Source organism: Kwoniella mangroviensis (genome assembly GCF_000507465.2).
Source record: "Kwoniella mangroviensis CBS 8507 chromosome 1 map unlocalized Ctg02, whole genome shotgun sequence".
Classification (NCBI taxonomy): Eukaryota; Fungi; Basidiomycota; class Tremellomycetes; order Tremellales; family Cryptococcaceae; genus Kwoniella; species Kwoniella mangrovensis.
This window is the reverse complement of record NW_027062534.1, coordinates 1,884,080-1,903,896: the sequence shown is the minus strand read 5'-3', so window position 1 is coordinate 1,903,896 and position 19,817 is coordinate 1,884,080. Positions and strand designations below refer to the sequence as shown.

The 19,817-nt window shown below is 44.5% G+C and overlaps 7 protein-coding genes across 7 annotated transcripts; 4 read left to right on the top strand and 3 right to left on the bottom strand.

Moving 5' to 3' along the window:
* Nucleotides 1–57: 57 nt before the first annotated feature.
* Nucleotides 58–1,294, top strand: I203_105815 (adenylate kinase; the record flags this gene model as incomplete). The annotated part of the gene is made up of 5 exons (XM_019144967.1): nucleotides 58–117; nucleotides 180–315; nucleotides 418–625; nucleotides 782–963; nucleotides 1,044–1,294. The coding sequence occupies 5 exons, from the start codon at nucleotides 58–60 to the stop codon at nucleotides 1,292–1,294; spliced, it is 837 nt and encodes a 278-aa protein (XP_019006302.1).
* Nucleotides 1,295–1,903: 609 nt separating this feature from the next.
* I203_105814 (V-type proton ATPase proteolipid subunit) lies at nucleotides 1,904–2,999 on the bottom strand (the record flags this gene model as incomplete). Its single annotated transcript, XM_019144966.2, has 6 exons — nucleotides 1,904–1,921; nucleotides 1,985–2,074; nucleotides 2,214–2,368; nucleotides 2,437–2,473; nucleotides 2,544–2,652; nucleotides 2,905–2,999. The coding sequence occupies 6 exons, from the start codon at nucleotides 2,997–2,999 to the stop codon at nucleotides 1,904–1,906; spliced, it is 504 nt and encodes a 167-aa protein (XP_019006301.2).
* Nucleotides 3,000–3,459: 460 nt separating this feature from the next.
* On the top strand, nucleotides 3,460–4,665 carry I203_105813 (uncharacterized protein; the record flags this gene model as incomplete). Its single annotated transcript, XM_019144965.1, has 5 exons — nucleotides 3,460–3,876; nucleotides 3,959–4,018; nucleotides 4,092–4,176; nucleotides 4,271–4,311; nucleotides 4,381–4,665. The coding sequence occupies 5 exons, from the start codon at nucleotides 3,460–3,462 to the stop codon at nucleotides 4,663–4,665; spliced, it is 888 nt and encodes a 295-aa protein (XP_019006300.1).
* Nucleotides 4,666–7,222: 2,557 nt separating this feature from the next.
* On the top strand, nucleotides 7,223–9,431 carry I203_105812 (isocitrate lyase; the record flags this gene model as incomplete). Its single annotated transcript, XM_019144964.1, has 9 exons — nucleotides 7,223–7,282; nucleotides 7,393–7,562; nucleotides 7,623–7,738; nucleotides 7,804–7,977; nucleotides 8,040–8,152; nucleotides 8,203–8,949; nucleotides 9,036–9,173; nucleotides 9,230–9,282; nucleotides 9,347–9,431. The coding sequence occupies 9 exons, from the start codon at nucleotides 7,223–7,225 to the stop codon at nucleotides 9,429–9,431; spliced, it is 1,656 nt and encodes a 551-aa protein (XP_019006299.1).
* Nucleotides 9,432–9,901: 470 nt separating this feature from the next.
* Nucleotides 9,902–12,188, top strand: I203_105811 (uncharacterized protein; the record flags this gene model as incomplete). Its single annotated transcript, XM_019144963.1, has 4 exons — nucleotides 9,902–11,338; nucleotides 11,429–11,584; nucleotides 11,694–11,804; nucleotides 11,880–12,188. The coding sequence occupies 4 exons, from the start codon at nucleotides 9,902–9,904 to the stop codon at nucleotides 12,186–12,188; spliced, it is 2,013 nt and encodes a 670-aa protein (XP_019006298.1).
* Nucleotides 12,189–12,759: 571 nt separating this feature from the next.
* Nucleotides 12,760–15,248, bottom strand: I203_105810 (uncharacterized protein; the record flags this gene model as incomplete). Its single annotated transcript, XM_019144962.1, has 6 exons — nucleotides 12,760–12,876; nucleotides 12,950–13,454; nucleotides 13,526–13,608; nucleotides 13,679–14,068; nucleotides 14,156–14,514; nucleotides 14,591–15,248. The coding sequence occupies 6 exons, from the start codon at nucleotides 15,246–15,248 to the stop codon at nucleotides 12,760–12,762; spliced, it is 2,112 nt and encodes a 703-aa protein (XP_019006297.1).
* A 525-nt stretch (nucleotides 15,249–15,773) lies between these two features.
* Nucleotides 15,774–18,395, bottom strand: I203_105809 (uncharacterized protein; the record flags this gene model as incomplete). The annotated part of the gene is made up of 11 exons (XM_019144961.1): nucleotides 15,774–15,811; nucleotides 15,879–16,075; nucleotides 16,145–16,278; nucleotides 16,333–16,537; nucleotides 16,625–16,827; nucleotides 16,897–17,277; nucleotides 17,338–17,642; nucleotides 17,698–17,848; nucleotides 17,938–18,101; nucleotides 18,181–18,224; nucleotides 18,292–18,395. 11 exons carry the CDS (start codon nucleotides 18,393–18,395, stop codon nucleotides 15,774–15,776), a joined length of 1,926 nt encoding a protein of 641 aa, XP_019006296.1.
* Between the last annotated feature and the right edge of the window lie 1,422 nt (nucleotides 18,396–19,817).

Sequence of the window (19,817 nt, the reverse complement as noted above, 5' to 3'; positions counted from 1 at the left end):
TTATCGTACTGACCGTGCAAAAAAAAGGTGAGCTGACGGCTGAGTATAGCTTCCAAAATGGCTTCAGCTGCTGGTTCAGGATCAGAGGTAGATTACCTCAAGACTTTGGTATCTCAAGTGGGTTCTAATCTGTATCGGCTACCAGGTTAAATGCTGATCGACAGATATTCATCGTACAGCTCCAAGATAAAATCCACCAACTCGAGAACAAAGCTTCCTCGACCGTCTCTTCAGCTGTCGACTCTGCCAAATCCGCTGTTGGTCTTGGTCCAAAAGATGCCCCTAGAATGGTATTGATCGGTCCTCCCGGTGCAGGTGGGTGTAGTCGTGATTGGTTCACTCCATGTCAAGAAGTATTGCTGATCAGATCGAACTCTCTCTTTTTCTTTATCTAATTCTTCCCCTCACAACCAACAGGTAAAGGTACTCAAGCACCCAACATCTCCTCCAAATACTGTATCTGTCACCTAGCCACCGGTGACATGTTGCGAAGTCAAGTAGCCAAACAGACCGAATTGGGTAAAGCGGCCAAGAAAATCATGGATCAAGGTGGTCTAGTATCGGATGAGATCATGATTGGTATGATCAAGAAGGAATTGAGTGAGAATGCGGAATGTAAGAATGGGTAAGTGTAACTCTTCCCCTGCATATCAAGTATCAGACATCATGCTATCGATAGAATCATGTCTTCCATATTTATGAAGCAATACAAGACATAAAATATTTATAGTAAAAAGAAGCTCGTCGAGACCTCGCTGACCATTGATCTGTGCTTGTCCAGATTCATCCTCGATGGATTCCCTCGAACTGTCCCTCAAGCATCCAAGCTTGACGCGATGTTGAAAGATGCCAAACAAGCTATCGACCATGCTATCGAGCTCAAAATCCCAGATGCACTCTTGATCTCTAGAATCACAGGTAGATTGGTACACCCCTCTTCAGGTAGGAGTTATCACAAGGAGTGTGAGTTTCGTCATTTAAAAAACTGTACAATACATTTTGAAAACGGCACGTCTGATGTTGTCCAATCATCCAATGAATAGTCAACCCACCTAAAAAACCCATGACCGATGACCAAACTGGCGAACCTCTTATCCAAAGATCAGACGACAATGTCGAAACTCTCAAAAAGAGATTATCGACTTACCATGCTCAGACCGGTCCCGTCGTGGAGTACTATAAGGGAACTGGCGTATGGACTCCCGTAGATGCCGCTCAGTCACCTAAATTGGTTTGGGGTTCGATCGCCAAGATCTTGGAAGGTACACGGGAAGGAAAGATGGTAAGAGAGTAATCCCATCATGATATAGATGAATATAAAAGGGTGGACAGTAAGTCTAGGTAAAGATGGGGAATATTTGAATAAGATCAAAAAATGCATTTAACATGAACATGACCATGAACACACCATTACCATCTGTTGCAGACATGTCGCTTGTTGAACTTGGACATGAAGTTGCAAATATTCTTTATCAGTCTGTCAAATGTGCGATCTTCGGTGGGTAACAGGGTGGTTGGATTGTATTCGGTATTCGAAAGCCATCCATCACATCACGTTCACCGCATTCTCATGACGAGAGCACCATTCTGTTTTTTTCCCAACTCGTCAACAAGCATTCTCATAAGGGTGACTCAAGCTGCATCACATGGTGCTTGATTCAGACGTTGCATCCACAGATATTTACTTGTCATTCGGACACAACAGCACTATCTAGAATAAGGATGATGGTGAGGATCTTCTAACGTTGTGTTAGTGAGACCTTGGAGTGGTACGGTATAATTTTCGAGGTAGATCAAGGGATACATGGTTTTACTAGGCTTATAACGAAGTTGGTATGGAGAAGATGATGGTTATCGGAGGAGGAAGATTGGTCGAATGGGTTGGTTTTGATTAGAGATCAACTTATTGAGAGATTGAGCACTACAAAAACACAAAATCTAGTTAGCTACTTGAAGCCCTTCACAGTGAGATTATACCACTCACGGTGTAATCGACAGTAGAGTTGGTGTTGAGGATCAAAGCGACAATCAAACCGTAAAGACCCAATACTTCGGCGAAAATGAGGATAAGAATCTGGACGATAGAAAGACGAGTTTAGCATTTATTCTTCGACCATAGCGTCGATGTAAGGTATTATCGATACATGGCCAGATTCAGATGACTCCGATCTGATTCAAGTTCATGGAACAGGAAAATTGTGGATCCCACTCACCATACCAACGAACAATCTAGGTTGTTGAGCAGTACCTCTCACACCTGCATCACCTACAATACCAATGGCGAAACCGGCGGCTAAACCGGCGAGACCGACCGAAAGACCAGCACCGAGTTGAATGAAACCGGTGTACAAAGGCATAGGAGAGGCGACTACGTACATACATCTCTGTCAGCTGACTGCTATAAAAGGCTTTGGAGGAGGCGTCAGCTGAACTTACGATTACCAGAGATCAATACTGAAACGACGAGACCGTACTACATAGACCAAAGATTGGTTTAGCTCGGCGCAAGTCTTCCGGTCCACGTGGAAGAGAAAGAGACTCACGATACCAATGATACCAGCCATAACGACGGGAATGGCACATTTCATCATGAGATCAGGTCTGAGGACAGCCATGGCGGAGATACCTACACCTGATTTGGCGGTACCGTAGCTGGTAACAATCATACGATGTCAGCGATGGTTGAGCGGCAACATCATTGAATGAATTTGATCAGATCGGCATTAGAAAGATGATCTCCTCCGTCTCATGCGATCTTCAACTTTGAACGTGATGAATGAACGAATGACTAAGATAATATCGAGTTGTACGAAGTACCACCTCGCCGCCAAGAACAAAGGTACATCTCATAGCGCTGTCCCTTCCTCACTATGTTGGTCTTGTAAAGAAACGAGATCAACTCACGCAGCACCGATGCAGGTGAATACAATGGCGGAAGTACATCCCATAGCTCCGAAGAAGGGAGCGTAGACTGGACAGAGCTCAGCGACGGTGGACATTTTGACTGTAGGTGATAGGCTGGAAGGTCGATAAGGCTATTACATATATGGGATACAGATCAGCAAAATGGCGATAAGGGATGGGCGATGAAGCGGGTTTCGCGATTATGGAGATGTCGATGAGCGTATTTACCTACCTGATTTGAAAGCTGGTGAGCTCGATTGAAGAACGAAGATACCAAAGGTCGATAGTGAGATAGAAGATGGTATCGATGTATGTGTGCATTGAATGGAACGTGAATGACACTCTGAGCTCACTCACTCACTCACTCACTCACCAATCTACGCCCACAGCCGATGACAAGGTGCTCTCCCTCAGTGGGCGGGGATACGGCGATATACCTGGATGTGGCACCTGACCCCGCTGGAGGTCGTCCACCTCGAATGTCTATCTAGGACAGTCTATGTCCTCATTTCTATCTGCTTCTGCACATGCTGATAATAATGCTTTCAACTCATCATGGATGTATACCAAGCTCGCTCCAAAAGAGCTAGATCACAGTCCTCTTCTTCCTCTTCTTCCGGCTCTTCTTCCTCTCGAGGTGAATTAAAATCAACGTACCAAACGCCTTCACCTCCTCCACCGAAATTTCATAAAGGTCACTCATCATTCAATGAAGAGACTAAACCGTTTCTATGCATGTTACCTCCAACATGTTCTCAGCCGGGTACGTCGACGTCATACTCTAGTCAAGAAGAGCTGGATAGACATCAAAATACGTTCCATAAGTGGATATGTCATGTTCCGATACGCGATAGGGAATTCGCTTCGCCAGATGAGCAGGTGCCAGAAGGTTTTATAGGTGGAAGGATGAATAAAGGGAAAAGGAAGAAAGAGTGTTTAAAAGTTTTTCCTGATGAGAGATTATTGGAAATAGTAAGTCTGGTCATTTGGTCATTAAAAAGCAATGCAATACAATATCAAAAGAGCTTATCTGATATTCAGAGTTGAATGATAGCATCATACGGAAGTGCATGATCCCATAACTAGACAGAAGAAGGATAATGGACAAAGAATCGTAAGTCTTTGTTGGGAAAGCGTTAGGCTAAAAAGCAGGGAATAGCTAATCGACTTCGTTTCTGTTCACGCAGTTTGAATGTTTCCTTGACCCCAGTCAGTGCGGTAGGAAATTCAAAGATCCGAAGAAGCGGAGAAGACATATGGTAGATAAGCATCGTGAGTGGACATATTTCCTTATCTTCTCTATCCGAGTCTTTCAGATTATCGTCAGCTCGTCGAGCCATTGTTGTTGACTGTTGCTTTCCAATAGACTACCCTTCAAACTATTTCTTCGGTATAACCAATCATGGTGTGAGTATGTTCGCCAATCTATACTTACTGCTTAGTTGAAAGAGCTGATTGTATTTTCGCGATGTGTAGATCAACGCAATCGTCCAGGAAGATGGTCTAGCGATGAGTCTCATACGACCTCGACGTGATCCAACTTCATATACAGACACATCACAAAACCATCCGAATGGTCACACAGCGTCCACGTCGCTCGATAATGACCATCATTCCATCACAAGGGATGACAAAGCACAAGAAGTCGATATGGATGATCTCACTTCAATCATGGAGAGTAGCTTGACCTTCATCCCTAGAGGCGTAAGGAAGGCTGCTAAAGCTAAAGAGAAAATTATGGAGGTAGAAACGGGCGCTTGAAGGTGGGATTCTCGATGAACTGAGTTTGTGATAGTATGATAATGATCATTATGATGACGATATGAAGTTTCAGTGTTGTACATCCAACCTAGATTGTCAATTGGTTGTATAGTTACATGATCAAACATCCGCAACATCCTTTCTTTCCTATATCCAGATTACCATATCCCCCATGAGTCGGAGGTGGATAAACTACCTGACCTTGAGTTTGACCTCTGCCGGACATTGCTTCATGATATGATCTATCGCTTAGACCTTTCGGGATCCGATAACAACATTGTTGAGCGCATGGGTGAAGGTTCTTACAAGGACATGTTGGAGGGCAGGTACAATTTGGATCGGAGAAGCCACTGGGAATGCAGTATACAGGTATGGTAATCAGTGGTTAGCTGGGAAGTAGAAGATAGGAGAGGGAGAGTAACGTACCATATGAAGTTGATTGGTGTGCCAATAGAAACTATCATAGTGATTCTGAAGTGGAAGAGCCAGTATTGCTCTGAAACATCCGGATTCATCTTCCTGATCATCGACTCGCTTTGTCAGAGTATATATATATACAAATTGGAACATTCACCATCATTCTCAACCACGCCTCAGAGGTATGGTTCCCATAATATTAATATTGATGGATATACACAGAGTCAGAACCATCAAGGCGGTTCTGAATTAACCTACTAACGAAAGTATGTATCAGGCATCAAGAAGATAAAGTCAAGAAGTAAGAAGCAAGTGAGACAGTACACCGATCAATGAGAGGATGACATAGTGTGTACTGTACTAGGCCTATATCAAAAGCCCCCCTTACCCATCCTGTCATCATTAGACTACAGTACTGCATACATGACGCTATTGGTATACCCTCAATACATTCAGCTTTGATTGTGTTTAACTTCAGTATCTTTAATGATCGGACGGTCCGATCCCGACGGGAGTTCCAGTGCGCCCATGTTCATGGTTCTTGGCTTGATGTATGAAATTTTTTGATTCAACGACTTGGTATTGTCACGATTAAGAAAATCTCATCCTGCCCTATAAATATCCGATACTGAGACACAGCTCCAAACGAAAATCTACGATCAAAAACCAAGCGGAGTAAGTGCGATGCAACATTTACTTTATGTCTTTCTTGGTTGGTGGTTCAAATATCTCTTTTCCGGATGGTCGACACTGTTCACATCTGTATTGTACATGATAATAAACTGGTACGTTGACGATCACTCTCTTATTCAACGAACGTCTTCTGATTGAACGATGTCACTGGAAAATCACAAGTGCCACGGTCGTCGCCACAAGCGTTGATTCCTTCATCTTTTTAGCGTGGGCGCAATGCAATGCAATGTGATGTAATTAACAGACCATCAAAATCAATCAAAGTGTATGTTGGATGTTACAAGCAACTAGTTTAGTCAATGAAAACACGCTTGTACCCTATGATCGGATCGAATCAGTTCATGAGTCGCATCATGACGCTTACCTAGCACACTTGGTTGACAAGGTGCCACACGTTGTTCGGCTGTCACACCACCCGTCAGATGGAATACTCCAATTTCTGTTAATTCTCTGCATTATCCATCCCTTCATAATGCGCTGAAACGTGGAATCAGTGGAGCTTTACGGTCCTTCTCAACACCGTCTGATGTTCATGACATACATTTTCAGCATGGATATTTCACTTATCAACGTCTTCATACCAAACCCCTCACTTGAGTGTACTATCCTTTGCTTGCCCTCTCATTTCAAGCACAGCGTATCAATCAACCATCAGTATGGCAGGACCCAATTATAACGATTCATCATTCATAGTCAGAGAGTCAAGGGAACCGTGTCAAACGATGCAGTAGGTAATAGATGACAAGATTTATATATATGCTCAAGACAATTGCTGGTCATTGTACAGTAATGGAACTTGACATAAATCCTAATGGTGAAAGATGAGCTGATTCGGGCAAAGGTGACAGGATAGCTAATACTGGTTCATCATCGAGCCACGAAGGTTTGTCTATTCGAATAAACGATCGATTGAACAAATGGAAGACAATGCCGTTATGTCCGACCTCCTACCGAAATTCATGGACTTCCGAACCTTCGTTTGTCTGCTCTCCTTTCGCTACATTCGACTTACATTCCTCCTCTATCAAATGCTCATCTCTAGCATATCTGATATGCATGCATGTGCATGTATTTCGACTCGATACTATGCTACTACAACTCGTCATTTGCTATGTTTTCGTTCCCACCGGTTATGCCATCGTTGATCAATGCCGACTAAATCCGTCGGTTATAGCATTACCGATCATGTTCACTCTGTCATTCACAAAATTCGACTGGGTGGTTGGTGTTTTCACAGCCAAAGCATCGATTCAGAACAGGTCGAACAAACTATATATAAATGACAAGAGGATGTAGTGCGAAGAGTGCTAACCTCATTCAATCCATCCTTCTTGTGTCTGCTTTTCCCATCAGAAGAACCCAATAACAAGTCGTGACATCCTCTCGACTGTAGAACGCCTCAACCCAATCAGACCTCTCTGCAATCCCCAGCCTAACCCAAGCCACCATGGCATCTGAACAAGCTATCTTCGACGCTGAAGTCAAAGCTTTGGAGGAGTTCCAAAAGGTGTGTAAAGCTAGATCCACTCCCTCCGCCATCACCATATCTCGTCAGGTAGTTTGACGTCACATATCGTGAGCTCCGAGAAGCTGAGCTGACATGATGTACGTACCTAGCAACCTCGATTCGCCAGAGTTCACCGTCCATTCACCGCCGCCGATGTAGTTTCCAAGAGAGGTACTTTAACCATCTCTTACCCTTCCGACGTACTAGCCAAGAAATTATGGAAAATCCTCGAAGCTAAGAAAAGAGGTGAAGGTGGTGGATGTACCGCTACTTATGGAGCGTAAGTCAGCTATCCATCGCACTCCAACGTACAAGTCAGCTGATCACCCGGATGATACAGCCTTGATCCTGTTCAGCTCACTCAGATGGCTAAACACCTCGAGACTGTCTATGTATCAGGATGGCAATGCTCCTCAACAGCTTCGAGCTCCTTGGAACCAGGACCTGATCTTGCAGGTAAGCCGTAATCCCATTTGCATATCGTGTGCGACGAAGGGCTTTGCTGATCATTGGACTTTCAGACTACCCATCCAATACTGTACCCAACAAAGTCGCTCAGCTGTTCACCGCCCAACTTTTCCATGATCGAAAACAACGATGGACGAGGTCCACTGCATTGCAAAAGGGAGAGAAACTGGGTCCTCCCATTGATTACTTACGACCTATCGTAGCTGATGCCGATACAGGTCATGGAGGTAAGCTACCATAGCCCTCTTCAACTTTGATTCAAGACATTGTTGCTGACTCTGCTGGATAGGTCTCACTGCTGTCATGAAACTCACCAAGATGATGGTCGAAGCTGGTGCAGCTGGTATACACGTTGAGGATCAAGCTCCAGGTACCAAGAAATGTGGTCATATGGCTGGAAAGGTAAGTGGATACACACGAGAACATCGTATTCATGTTGACAATCCATTCAGGTCCTCGTTCCAATCTCCGAACATATCAACCGACTCGTAGCTATGCGATTCCAATGTGACATAATGGGGACTACCAACCTGGTCGTCGCTCGAACCGACTCTGAAGCTGCCACATTGATCACCTCGAACATTGATCCTCGAGATCACGCTTTCATCCTCGGTTCGACCAATCCCGACTTGATCTCCTTGAACGAAATCATGGTTGCTGCTGAGCTGGAAGGACGTAACGGTGCCGCTTTACAGGAAATTGAAGATCAATGGATGAAGAAAGCCAACTTACAACTATACCCTGAAACACTTGCCAAGGCATTATCCGCCCAGGGAGTCGATAATGGTAAAATCCAAGAATTCTTAAAAGCTGTCAGCGGTACTGCCCATGCATCTCATAATGGCGCCTTGCAACTGGCTCAGAAGAAATACGGTTTGAAGAGCGCTCCATACTGGAATTGGGATACACCAAGGACAAGAGAAGGTTACTACCGATATCAAGGTGGTACGCAGTGTGCGATCAATCGAGCGGTTGCGTTCGCCCCGTACGCTGATCTCCTGTGGATGGAAACGAAATCGCCCATCTACGCTCAAGCAAAGGAATTTGCAGAAGGTGTACATAAGGAAAGCCCAGGTCATTGGTTGGCATACAACCTCAGTCCGTCGTTCAATTGGGACGCAGCTGGTTTGGGTGAGAAGGAGATGAAAGATTTTGTATGGAGTCTGGGTAAATTGGGATTCATCTTCCAGTTCATTACTGTGAGTAACCCATTCGAGACTGAACAGCTATAGGGCGCGATGATGTTCCGCGGATGTCGGCTGATTTTGTGTGCTTGATCTTACAGCTCGCCGGTCTACACTCCAACGCATACATAAACGATCAATTCGCTCGTGCTTTCTCTCAAGAAGGTATGAAAGCGTATGTCGAGCTGATCCAAAGGAAAGAAAGGGAGATAGGATGCGATGTGTTAACTCACCAAAAGGTTGGTTGGTTATCACAGTCAACAAAGATTGATGGGCTGACTTCGTTGTTCTGCAGTGGTCCGGAGCTGATTATGCAGACGCTATGATGATGACCGTCACTGGTGGAGTGTGAGTTTTCCATGCCGAATACATCCTGCCCAGCTGACTTATTCGTTGTCGTCTTCACACACAGCTCGTCGACCGCTGCAATGGGTAAGGGAGTTACCGAATCACAATTTGGGGAGGACAAGTCCAAGAAAGCTTTACATAAGCTGTAGTGCTGTTTTATCTGTACTTTGATACCTCTTTGTATGATACTATGAAAGAAGATCGGTGATATGTATACGTTGTTTGGTTCGCATGTTGTGAAGACGATGCAATCAGATCTGTACGGCCGTAAGGGATTTGAGAACAAGGGGTAATCAATTAGCATGATCATTAGGATTCGACTTCCGGTTGTGGTAAATGAGAAATTGGGCATTAGAAACAGGTTTGTAATGTCGTAATCAATCGAAGTGTTTTTGTTTTTCCCATGATATGACATGTCGCAACCAACAGCATCCTCCAATGTTCATCCTCCCATCCATCTTCTCATCTCATCAGATAACAGTCAACACCACGAGAGTTCTCCATAATCAGCGCACGACTCAACATCCTAGTATAAGCTCACGATTAGACCTCCACGACATCCGCAACGAGATAATGATATAGACGATTTCAAAGCTTATCAAAGCTTCTTTCGAGCAAGATGTCCAAGCCTAAACCTGGGTTAGGCAAAGGATTAGTTCGTAATCTGACTGTATCTCAATATCATCATTCTCCATCTGGTATAATAACCTTGGCACCTGTTATCGGTCAACACAGCCATTCATATTCCACTTACTCGTCATCAAATCATACTGGTTCTGGTCCAATAACATCAAGTAAGAATGGGTGGCCAAACAACCCTTCTTCTTCCTCGATATCATTATTACCCACATGGGATCAACCCAATGATATCGTCACACCGTACCAATCTTCCTCCTCATCTTCTAATCGAATGCGATTGAAAACCACCAACACGAATCAGTATACGCATCAATCCCGACGATACTCTTCATTATCCATTTCCCCCTCGGCGTTCCTCACATCACCTATCCCACCCTCATTATTCTTTGACAAATCGCTCTCCTTCCAATCTCCGCCTTCATCCACTTCACCTGCTCAGATAAGCTTGGAAGCACTCCTCACATCCCTGGAATCATCTTCGTCCTTCACCTCAGATCCAAATTATGGCCCGGGCAACACGTTCGATAACCTACCTCCTGATCCACCTTCTTCCGCTTCTACATCAAGGGGTAACAGTCCTAATCAACCTCTGAAAACTCTCAGATCCGTCGAATCACATACCGTCCTCTCTCCTAGCCCTCTACCAATCTCATCAGACTCCAACGACTCTTCATCCTCTCTATCATTCTCTTCAAACTCCTTATTGGGCCTCAACGAACATTCGTCAAATACTTCCTATGACTATCCTTTGAATAACGAGAACGAAGAGGATATCCTACCATCTACGTACTCTTCGACGTTGATATTCCATCTGGGATGCTCAGGCCTTGCCAAAGAGAGATTACCTATCCCATCGTCCAGTAGGAGATCTCGACCACCTACCCCACCCCGTCAGAGATCATACCCTTTACCGCCTGTTGATCCGCCGACAGTAATCAAGTCGATAGGTGTAGGTGAAGATGCGTATTTCGCGAGGTCGGATGGACTATGTATAGCAGATGGAGTAGGAGGATGGTCAAGGTCTGCTTTGTCGGGTGAGAAGAAGGCTGATCCAGGTAGATGGAGTAGGTTGTTGACGCATTTCGTGGAAGAGGAAGTGAATGACTGGTGGGTCGGGAAGGAATATTACCTCTTACCGAGAGAGAAGGGCAACGAGAAGGGTAATGACAAAGATAGAAATCAGAAATCGACGCAGAAACAGCAAGGATGGGCTAGAGAATCTTGGGAGAATAACTTGGGTGGTAGCATGAAGATGTCGTCTTCGGCTTCCGTATCATCCGCTCCATCTTCAACAAGTTCGGGGTCTATCAATGGGAAAGTGAAAAGTCTCAAGAGAGAAAGAGAGAGAAGACCTATAGATCCTGTTGAGATCATGCAAAGGGGTTTTGAGAAGTGCCTATCATGTATAAATGACGAGGTGAGTTGGCATATGTCTCATCATAGAGAAGGGTGATTCACCATCTCCTGTACAAAACCGATTACTGATGCCATGATATTCGATTTATAGGGTATCCATGGATCATCAACCTGTTTACTTGCTCTACTACACAATTCCACTCTACATATTGCCAATCTTGGTGATTGTTGTCTGTTGTTGATCAGGAAAGGCGAAGTGGTATTCAGGACTCAGGAGATGCAACATGCTTTTAATTTCCCTTTACAGGTGAGTAAAACAATCACTCTACCATGTCCAAGTCTCCCTGCACTATCTCTGCATAGTATACTCACTATCAAAGTGTATATATGCTGATTCTTCACTCGCTTTTCATCAGGTCGGTACTCATAGTCGTGATGAGCCCATGAAAGATGCTCAGCGGTACGACGTATCAGTGAAAAAGGGGGATGTGGTGATACTGGGAAGTGACGGGTTGATGGATAATCTTGTGAGTTGCCTATTCGGTCTCCGGTTTTTCAGTAGGAGGAAGAATATCAACTCATTTGCTGTCATATATGTATAGTTTGATGAAGATATACTAGAAATCGTCTTACAGTACACCTCATCTTCCAAGCACGATCAACCACCTACCACCTCTACCACGTCTTTTCCCCCGTTCTCGCCTCAACAGATATCTGAAGCGTTATGTCGAAGAGCACGATCCGTTTCAGAACTGGTGACAGCCACGACGCCCTTTATGTGCAAAGCGATAGAAGAAGGTATAGATTTCGTAGGTGGGAAGAAAGATGACATCAGTGTTTTGGTGGGTGTCATAGGTGATAGAGAGAAAGAGGGTTCCGAAGGGAATGGGGAATTGACATTGCATTTATAAGTTGAGTGATATGGTTAGAGCATAAGTTAGATTAAAATAATGGGTTCAGTCGGCTGGGGCTAGTAGAAATGATAAGTAGAAAATGAATGAGGTCAGTAAAGCGAATGAGGTGAGGAAGGTAAAAAATCATGTGTTCATATTTGCTGTATACAATATACAATATACCTGACGATGTTCTGTAACGTGGTGAAAGTATGAGATTGTAGATTAGATCATTAGTCTGGCTGGATCATTTGTACCTGTATGTATAGGATGTATTACCTTAATCATCATTATAATTATCGAACAGTCTGCCCTTGTATCTAAGTTTATCCAGACAAGTATAAAGTGACATAATCCGATTTTGATGTCTCCAGGAACTCGCATTGTCTACCATAGCCGATATCCATGCATCATTGCAATTGGAAGAAGAGGTATATACATTAATATGAAGAAGAAGAAGAAGCAGATTATTATTATTCATTATACTTTCGTCAAGGTCGTTTATCTCATCATATCAACAACAATCGTAAATTCAACACATCCAAACCAAAACACCGAAAAAACCAAAAAGTGATCAATCGTCTCATCATCATACACTACCACACCATTCTTCAGAAGCTTTGTTCGGATCATCTTTCAACCATCTCGCTACATCTCTATCAGATCTCCATAATCTCGTCGCGAGATCATCAGAAGCAGCTGCCAACTGTAAAAAACACAAGCAAAGGGATCAGCCGTGCTGATTCTGTTTTAGTTTTGTGAGGTTTACGATCACTTACCATATCTTTACCCCAATCCACAGCTCCTACCTCCCTTTCCTTCCCTTCAGGCCACTGTACGCCTCCCATCCCCAAAGCCAGCCTCGTCGCGTTACTTCCATCCTTTTGGTGCGTATCCCAACTCATCACTCCGCCTTTACAACTTCCCGAAGAGAGGTATCGTCCATCGGGAGAGATCGAAAGTCGGATGTAAAAGCTGGATACAAGTAAATTAGGATCGGTGTATGGCTTGCATCCTATAGCTTCCTTATTATCGCTACCTTCATCTGTAAGATGGGTGAAAGAAGAAGGTCGTAGAGAGTGGATCTTGGAATCACCACATAAAGCGTACAAGTCGCCTGTGGTTGGTGATTCACACAATGCGTTGATTGATCGTGCTCGTCTCGATGGAATGGTACCATATACTGTTGGGTCGGGTAAAGATCCAATAGCTGTACAGCTTGGTCGAGGCTCAGGTGACCGCGTGGTGGGAGCTGGGAAACGAAGATCCCATAATTTGACGATACTATGGGTCACACCACCATTCTCAGTACCCTTTATCGGTAGGAGTGGTTTTAAGTTCACGTAATTACTCACCCATCGAACGATCCTCCGGAAGCTAGTATACCAGGCATACTCTGTAACGCTACCAGACTAGTGACCGATCGAGTCGCAGTACGCTACAATCCGTCAAAACCACGTATCAGCTATTTGCTCGACTGCATTTCAGCCGAGAGGCGATCGACTCACCCCATTGCCATTCCTCCTACCATCGCCATGAGCATTCCTAATGGTCATGACAGGATTCAACTCCATCCCCCTATTAGGCGGCTGAGCGACGAATCCAGGAACACCATCGCTGTACCTCTCCCTTTCACCTCGAGGCACCATCAAGGCATCATGATCGATATCCCTGTTCTGTCTACCTCGACATCGAATGTCGTAAATCAGGATATTCCCATCACGTCCTCCCGAAGCGATGACCGAGGAAGATGTCGATGGGTCGGAGTGAGATCGTGATGGATCGAAGAATACGGTGGTCTTTACGGAGGATGTATGACCTTTGAGTGTCGCTTGGAGTGTTGGAGTAGGGGTAGTCAAGGCATGTAAGCGAGTGGATTGATCGCCTGATGCTGTGAGCTACATCGGTAAAAGTGTCAGCATCGAATGTACATCAAGATGAAGACGATCACATCTGTGTCTGAGAGAGAGCGGAAGGTCACTTACAACTCTGGTATCATCCGCACTCCATCTCAAATCAAAAATAGCATTTCCATGAGCTCTCCACCAAAATCCTTTCTCTTCCCTATGGGAACCAAGACCTTCATCGACGTCTAAGATCCTCACTCCTCCTTCTTCACCTGCAACAGCTATCAGCCTCCTCAGACCCGCTTCTTTCGCCGAGGTGGCATCGTAGTTCTTGGCGATGTTGTTGAATGCAATGGATAAGGGAGGAGCAAAATCTCGCGGTCGACCTGTAGGTGGATGAATGGATGGTAAGAGGAGTAGAGAAGGTGGGGTCGTGGGATGATATGGCAAGAGAGAGTGCACGAGGGTGGAGAGGTATGGAACTTGAGGGGTAATTACTGTTCATATTCAGTCAGCTTGTGCCGCCGATGCAGATCAATATAGCTGGACTATAGATTTATAGGATCAACTCACATCGATGTTTTTCCATTACGATAGAATTCAACCCTTTGATACCCAACCTCTTTCTCTGTCTTTTCCATACTCCATGTCCATGTCCATTTCTGCACTCATCAACCTTTACATCCTGATGCATTTCGGTTCTTTTACCATCCTTTAACCTTTCGTAATTCAAGTTCGTCGAGGGCAAGAACCAATCGTGTATACTATGCATCCTAACGTGATTTTTCAAATTCGTATTATCCATATCAATGTCCATACCACCATCCATCCCTCTTCCCACCATGGGTGTAGAGCTACTGCTACTACTGCTACTACTGGGAGAGATCTGTTCGAGTGAGATCGATCCCAATGGAATAGAATAATCAAGTTTGATTTTCTTCCTAGAGACCGGTGATCCACTCGAGCTCGATGATGATGGGTCGATATTCTCATTGTTCGTATCCTGAATCGATGTTGACGTTGAGGTGGGCGTGCGTCGTTTAGTGAGGAATATGGGCGCGAGTTTCTTGGTTGATGTGGAAGGTGCTGCTAATGGTGAAGACGAGGTACCATTCTTGATAGTTGATGGACCAGCTACAGCTGTGATCCGGTGAGGCGTATTGAGGGATACCGAGCTAAGAGGCTCACGCTCTACCTCGTCCAAAGGGTCGCGTGATAGGTTGATGGACATATTGGGAGTTATTCGGAATGGCGCGTTGACGGTGGTGATGATTCTGAGATGGTTTAACCACAAAGAAGCAAGGGGCGGCGACAGGGGAGACTGCTTAGATGCTCAAGACACCTTGACGATGGGATGACCAATGATTCCAATAGATAAATTAAACGGATGATGAAGGAGAAGAGATAATAATTCATGATATTTGGTACGCGGTTGCTTTTCAACGCGAACTTCCTCCACCTTGCAAGTAAATCGACTAATGACGCGTCCACGTGGCGCACTGCACTGTTCCCTTTGCGCTTTCCCTAGTAACAGGTCTCAGACGCGAACACGAACACGAACACGATCCACAGCGATGGGATGCATGGTAATCTTAGATGAACAAATGAGCAGATGAAAACATGGTCGTTACGTATATATATATGGACAACAGGTAACAGAAAAGTCAAAACACACGCAGAAGATAAAATTATAAAGGTATAGGCCGTAACAAAGCATCTCTTCTCCCTGACTCAACAAACCACATCGAACCCGTACTCATGACCCAGGCCATTTCAATCGCAGACCGTCTAACCCTATGTCATCATATCATTATTAGCTATTGAACTTACATTACCGCACATCGAGTACATACTAACTTACATCTCAGATATAGCAAATCAGCAATCGGACTTCTTTCTCTTATCAAATCATCGTTGTCCTTTTCCTTCTTAATCACAATATCCTCATGACTCGGCGTAGATGGTTTACTACCGTTATCAATCTCCACGATAGGTTTGGACCTCGGTATGACATTGGCCATTGACATATTGCGTATATGAGAGTGAACGATGTCGTTTCTGTAGATTCAACAACAGACATCAGCCATGATCTCATCATTTGTTACACGACAGTCACGTTGCACTTACTGCCTTATTCCACCTAGTATATCCATGACCAGCTTATATGCAATCTCGGGATCGTTATTACCCAAATCTGAGAATCCTTTCTTGATCAAATTCAACCCCTCCAACGTAGTCGCATCGTGATCTTCCGACAAAGTCTATATCCAGCACCAGATCAGCGATGTACATTCCTCGAGCAGAATCAAACTCACATTATCCAACACACCCACAATCACCTCCTCGACTAACGCCTGACCGGCCCGACCTCGAGGTGATAGAGGAGGTTTCGATTTAATGGGACTCTCCAAACCATTCATGCCGTTGAGCTTTCTGATTGATCCTGTACCGATAAATTCGTTGGACATCCGAGCAGATTTGACAGTATCGATCTTTTTCATCGGTCGGACTGTAGAGAAGCTGAACATATCGATATCGACAATTAATATTCAATGCAAGATGCACTGAGCGTATCCAAGGTCAAAAATCATATTGATAACCACTCACCCATCCCCCAAATCACCTTCTTTCACCACTGTACCTCCATCCTTGTTATGCCTTTCTTTCCAAGTACTCTTTCCCGACGTTCCACTGCCACTAGAGGATTTGAGGTCCATCACGTCCGAATGGGGAGTCTGAGGGGACGATCCGATGGAGGGCGTGGGGTTAGGAGAGGATCTCTCAAGCATTGGTAGAGATAGATCAGAGCCCTAAATCGTAAAGTGAATCTATCAGCTGCCGCACAAATTGCGATGAGATCGGCACGGGTACCAACTCACATTCAACGTCGAAGCTCTCAACAGATCCTCCCGCTCCCTCACCGTTCCCTCCCAATCATCACCATCACCATCCTCATCCTGGTAATCCCACTCCTCATCATCCTCCAAATCCTCCAAATCCAGACTAACGGGAACACCTTTCACAGTCCCCTTGATGGTCTCATCGAAATTCCATTCGCTCCTCATCGTCCCTCCTGGACCAATTGTCAAGTTGCCCAATCCAGCTGCTAATTTGTTTAGTGTTTTCGACGGGCTAATGGATTTCTTATTCGGTGAACGCGCTTTTAATGCTTGATACCGTTCGATGAGCGGCACAAGGTGTGAGGTCGTTCGGGCAGAGGTGATGAAGGGATGTTGTAAAAGTTCTTTCGCAGTTGCTCGCTGAGGATTGCAATGTCAGTGTGTTGTCTTTCCACAACTTCTGGTGGAATGCCAACTCACATCCGTAGGATCCTTCTGCAGACACCTTTCGATGAACCCTTTGAAGGTTTCCGACCACTGAGGTTCCTCCAATCTCGGTGCTCTGGCTTTGGGAATGAGGAACAACACTCTCATAGGGTGATATTCACTCAATGGAGGTTCACCTTTCGCCAATTCGATAGCTGTTATACCCAACGACCAGATATCCGCTCGGGAGTCATACCCCGCTTGACGGATCACTTCAGGTGCCATCCAGAATGGTGTACCGACGAATGTGTGACGTTGCGATTTGTGCGAAGAAAGCTGAGCGGCAACTCCGAAATCGGCTGGTGACAAGAATAGATCAGCATGCGGGATGAGATAGATAATTAGAAGGCTTACCCAGCTTCACTTCTCCGCTGGCTGATAATAGGACATTTGCAGCTTTGATATCTCTATGGATCTTCCCTTCATCATGTAGATATTGTAGACCCAGAAGCAATTCTCGACATACTATCGCGATTTGCGATTCGGTGAATACGCCAGGCTTGAGCTAAAGGGTAGGATTATGAGCTGAGCGCCATACATTCCACACAATCCAGATTGATCTCGTGTTGGAGTTGATGGGATCTGCCGACTCACAAGATCTAAACAACTTCCTCCGGCAAGGTACTCCATGACGATCCATAATTTCGCACCTCTCACAAACGATCCATAATACTTCGTAACATGATCTGACCAACATGACGACAAGTGTGCTATCTCAGCTTGTATTTCTGATATATCATCGTCTGACGATTCGAGGTCTATGTGAAGGAAGAGCCCAAGCCAGAATAGATTTCAGCTATAACATCATCTACCCTGTGATGCTTTTAGCTGACTCACCAATCATCTTAATAGCTACTATCTGTTTAGTCTCATTATGTGATCTACCAACGTCTCTCCGCATCAGCCAGATATCAAAAGAATCAAGTAAGAAAAAGGGGACAGACTCACGCTTTCCATACAGTCCCAAAACTTCCTGTTCCCAATTTCTCTAATAGGGTGTATGTCGTAGCTGGATCTGCTAATTTCCCAGGACGGGGTGGAGAGGAAGGCATGATGAGTGGGGGGGTGTGACTTGTGAACGTCCAATGGATAATATGATGGAGGAAAGAATATTCCTCGATAGTATGACCAGGATGAAGGATAACAAAGGGATCTGTTTGATGGTGATAGTCAGTTAGCATAAACAAATCAGAGGAAATTCCTTTCCCGCACTGTACGAGTATATAATCCGATGACGCAAATTTTCTTCGCATCTCATTCATCAAATGAAGGTGAAACAAAGTACTCACCCTATTGCAATTGCTCGGAGAGACGGGAGATGATCGGTTCTTGGGAATGAGGGATGAAAGCACCGCCGGGTATATGACGTTTCTCCCTACGAGATAAGCTATTTGGGAGACAGGAGGAGGAGAGGTAGTAAGGGAGGAAGGAAGAGACTGGAACGGCAAAATGTATATGTTAGCTTTGCGCCTGTTATACACACCGCTATGACCACCTCATTGTGGTCTGGGTCTTTGTAGGAATGAGAATAAGGACTTACCCTTTGTTATGATTGTTTACGATTTGATGGACGGTTCGTCACTGGGGAATAAGATGTGTGTTCAGCCCTCCCCCTTGTTATCATGTTACAGAGAGTCACTCGGGTGGAAGAAGGGCAATCGGCGAAGGAAGGCAGTGATGGTCACATATACCCACATATACACACACAGTGAACGTCATGGAGGAACAAACAGTCAAAAACGTACCTTTTCGTCCTGTTCAGTGCTTGTTATCTTGTTTTTGTTTTCGACAAGGTGAAGAGGATATCAATGAGGAGGTAGTAGTTGGTTCCTCAACATTGACATATCTTCATATCTTCCTCGTAAGATCTTTTTCTTTCCACTCTAATGAAGTAGTATTGATTATTTATACTATAAGACATGTCTATCTTGCCATTTTATCTTTCTTGTACGCGTTTGATCTTTGTTTTGACAATTCATGCTATGTCTTGATTTTTGCCACCCGTATTTACCTATTTGGGTAATTCATCTCGAGAGGAATTCTTCACGTGTGATAGACATGTCTTTGTCCATCGGTTCTATATACTCGAGTATGAAACCCAGAAATAGAAGGAGAGAGACACCGACCATTCCTCTGTTTTAGCCATCTTACATGTATGTATGTATGCATGCATGTTAGGTAAAGTAGTCTAGTGTATGTATTCAGGAGATACGGTTAGGTGGGTGGTATGCACAAATGTCTTTCATAGAGAAGGGAGGCACGTTCAATATACCGAATGACTGATGATGATCACGTCATGACTTTTTTTCGTTCGATGACTCATGCTTCTGGTGTTCAAGAAAAGTTGACGTTATGCAACGGGATGCTTGCGATTTGTCGAATGACATTCCTTACATATATAGATATATATATATATAAATAGCAACGCAACTCAATCTTAGCGATCCTTCTAAGCATCTTGAAGAGCAGCCAGC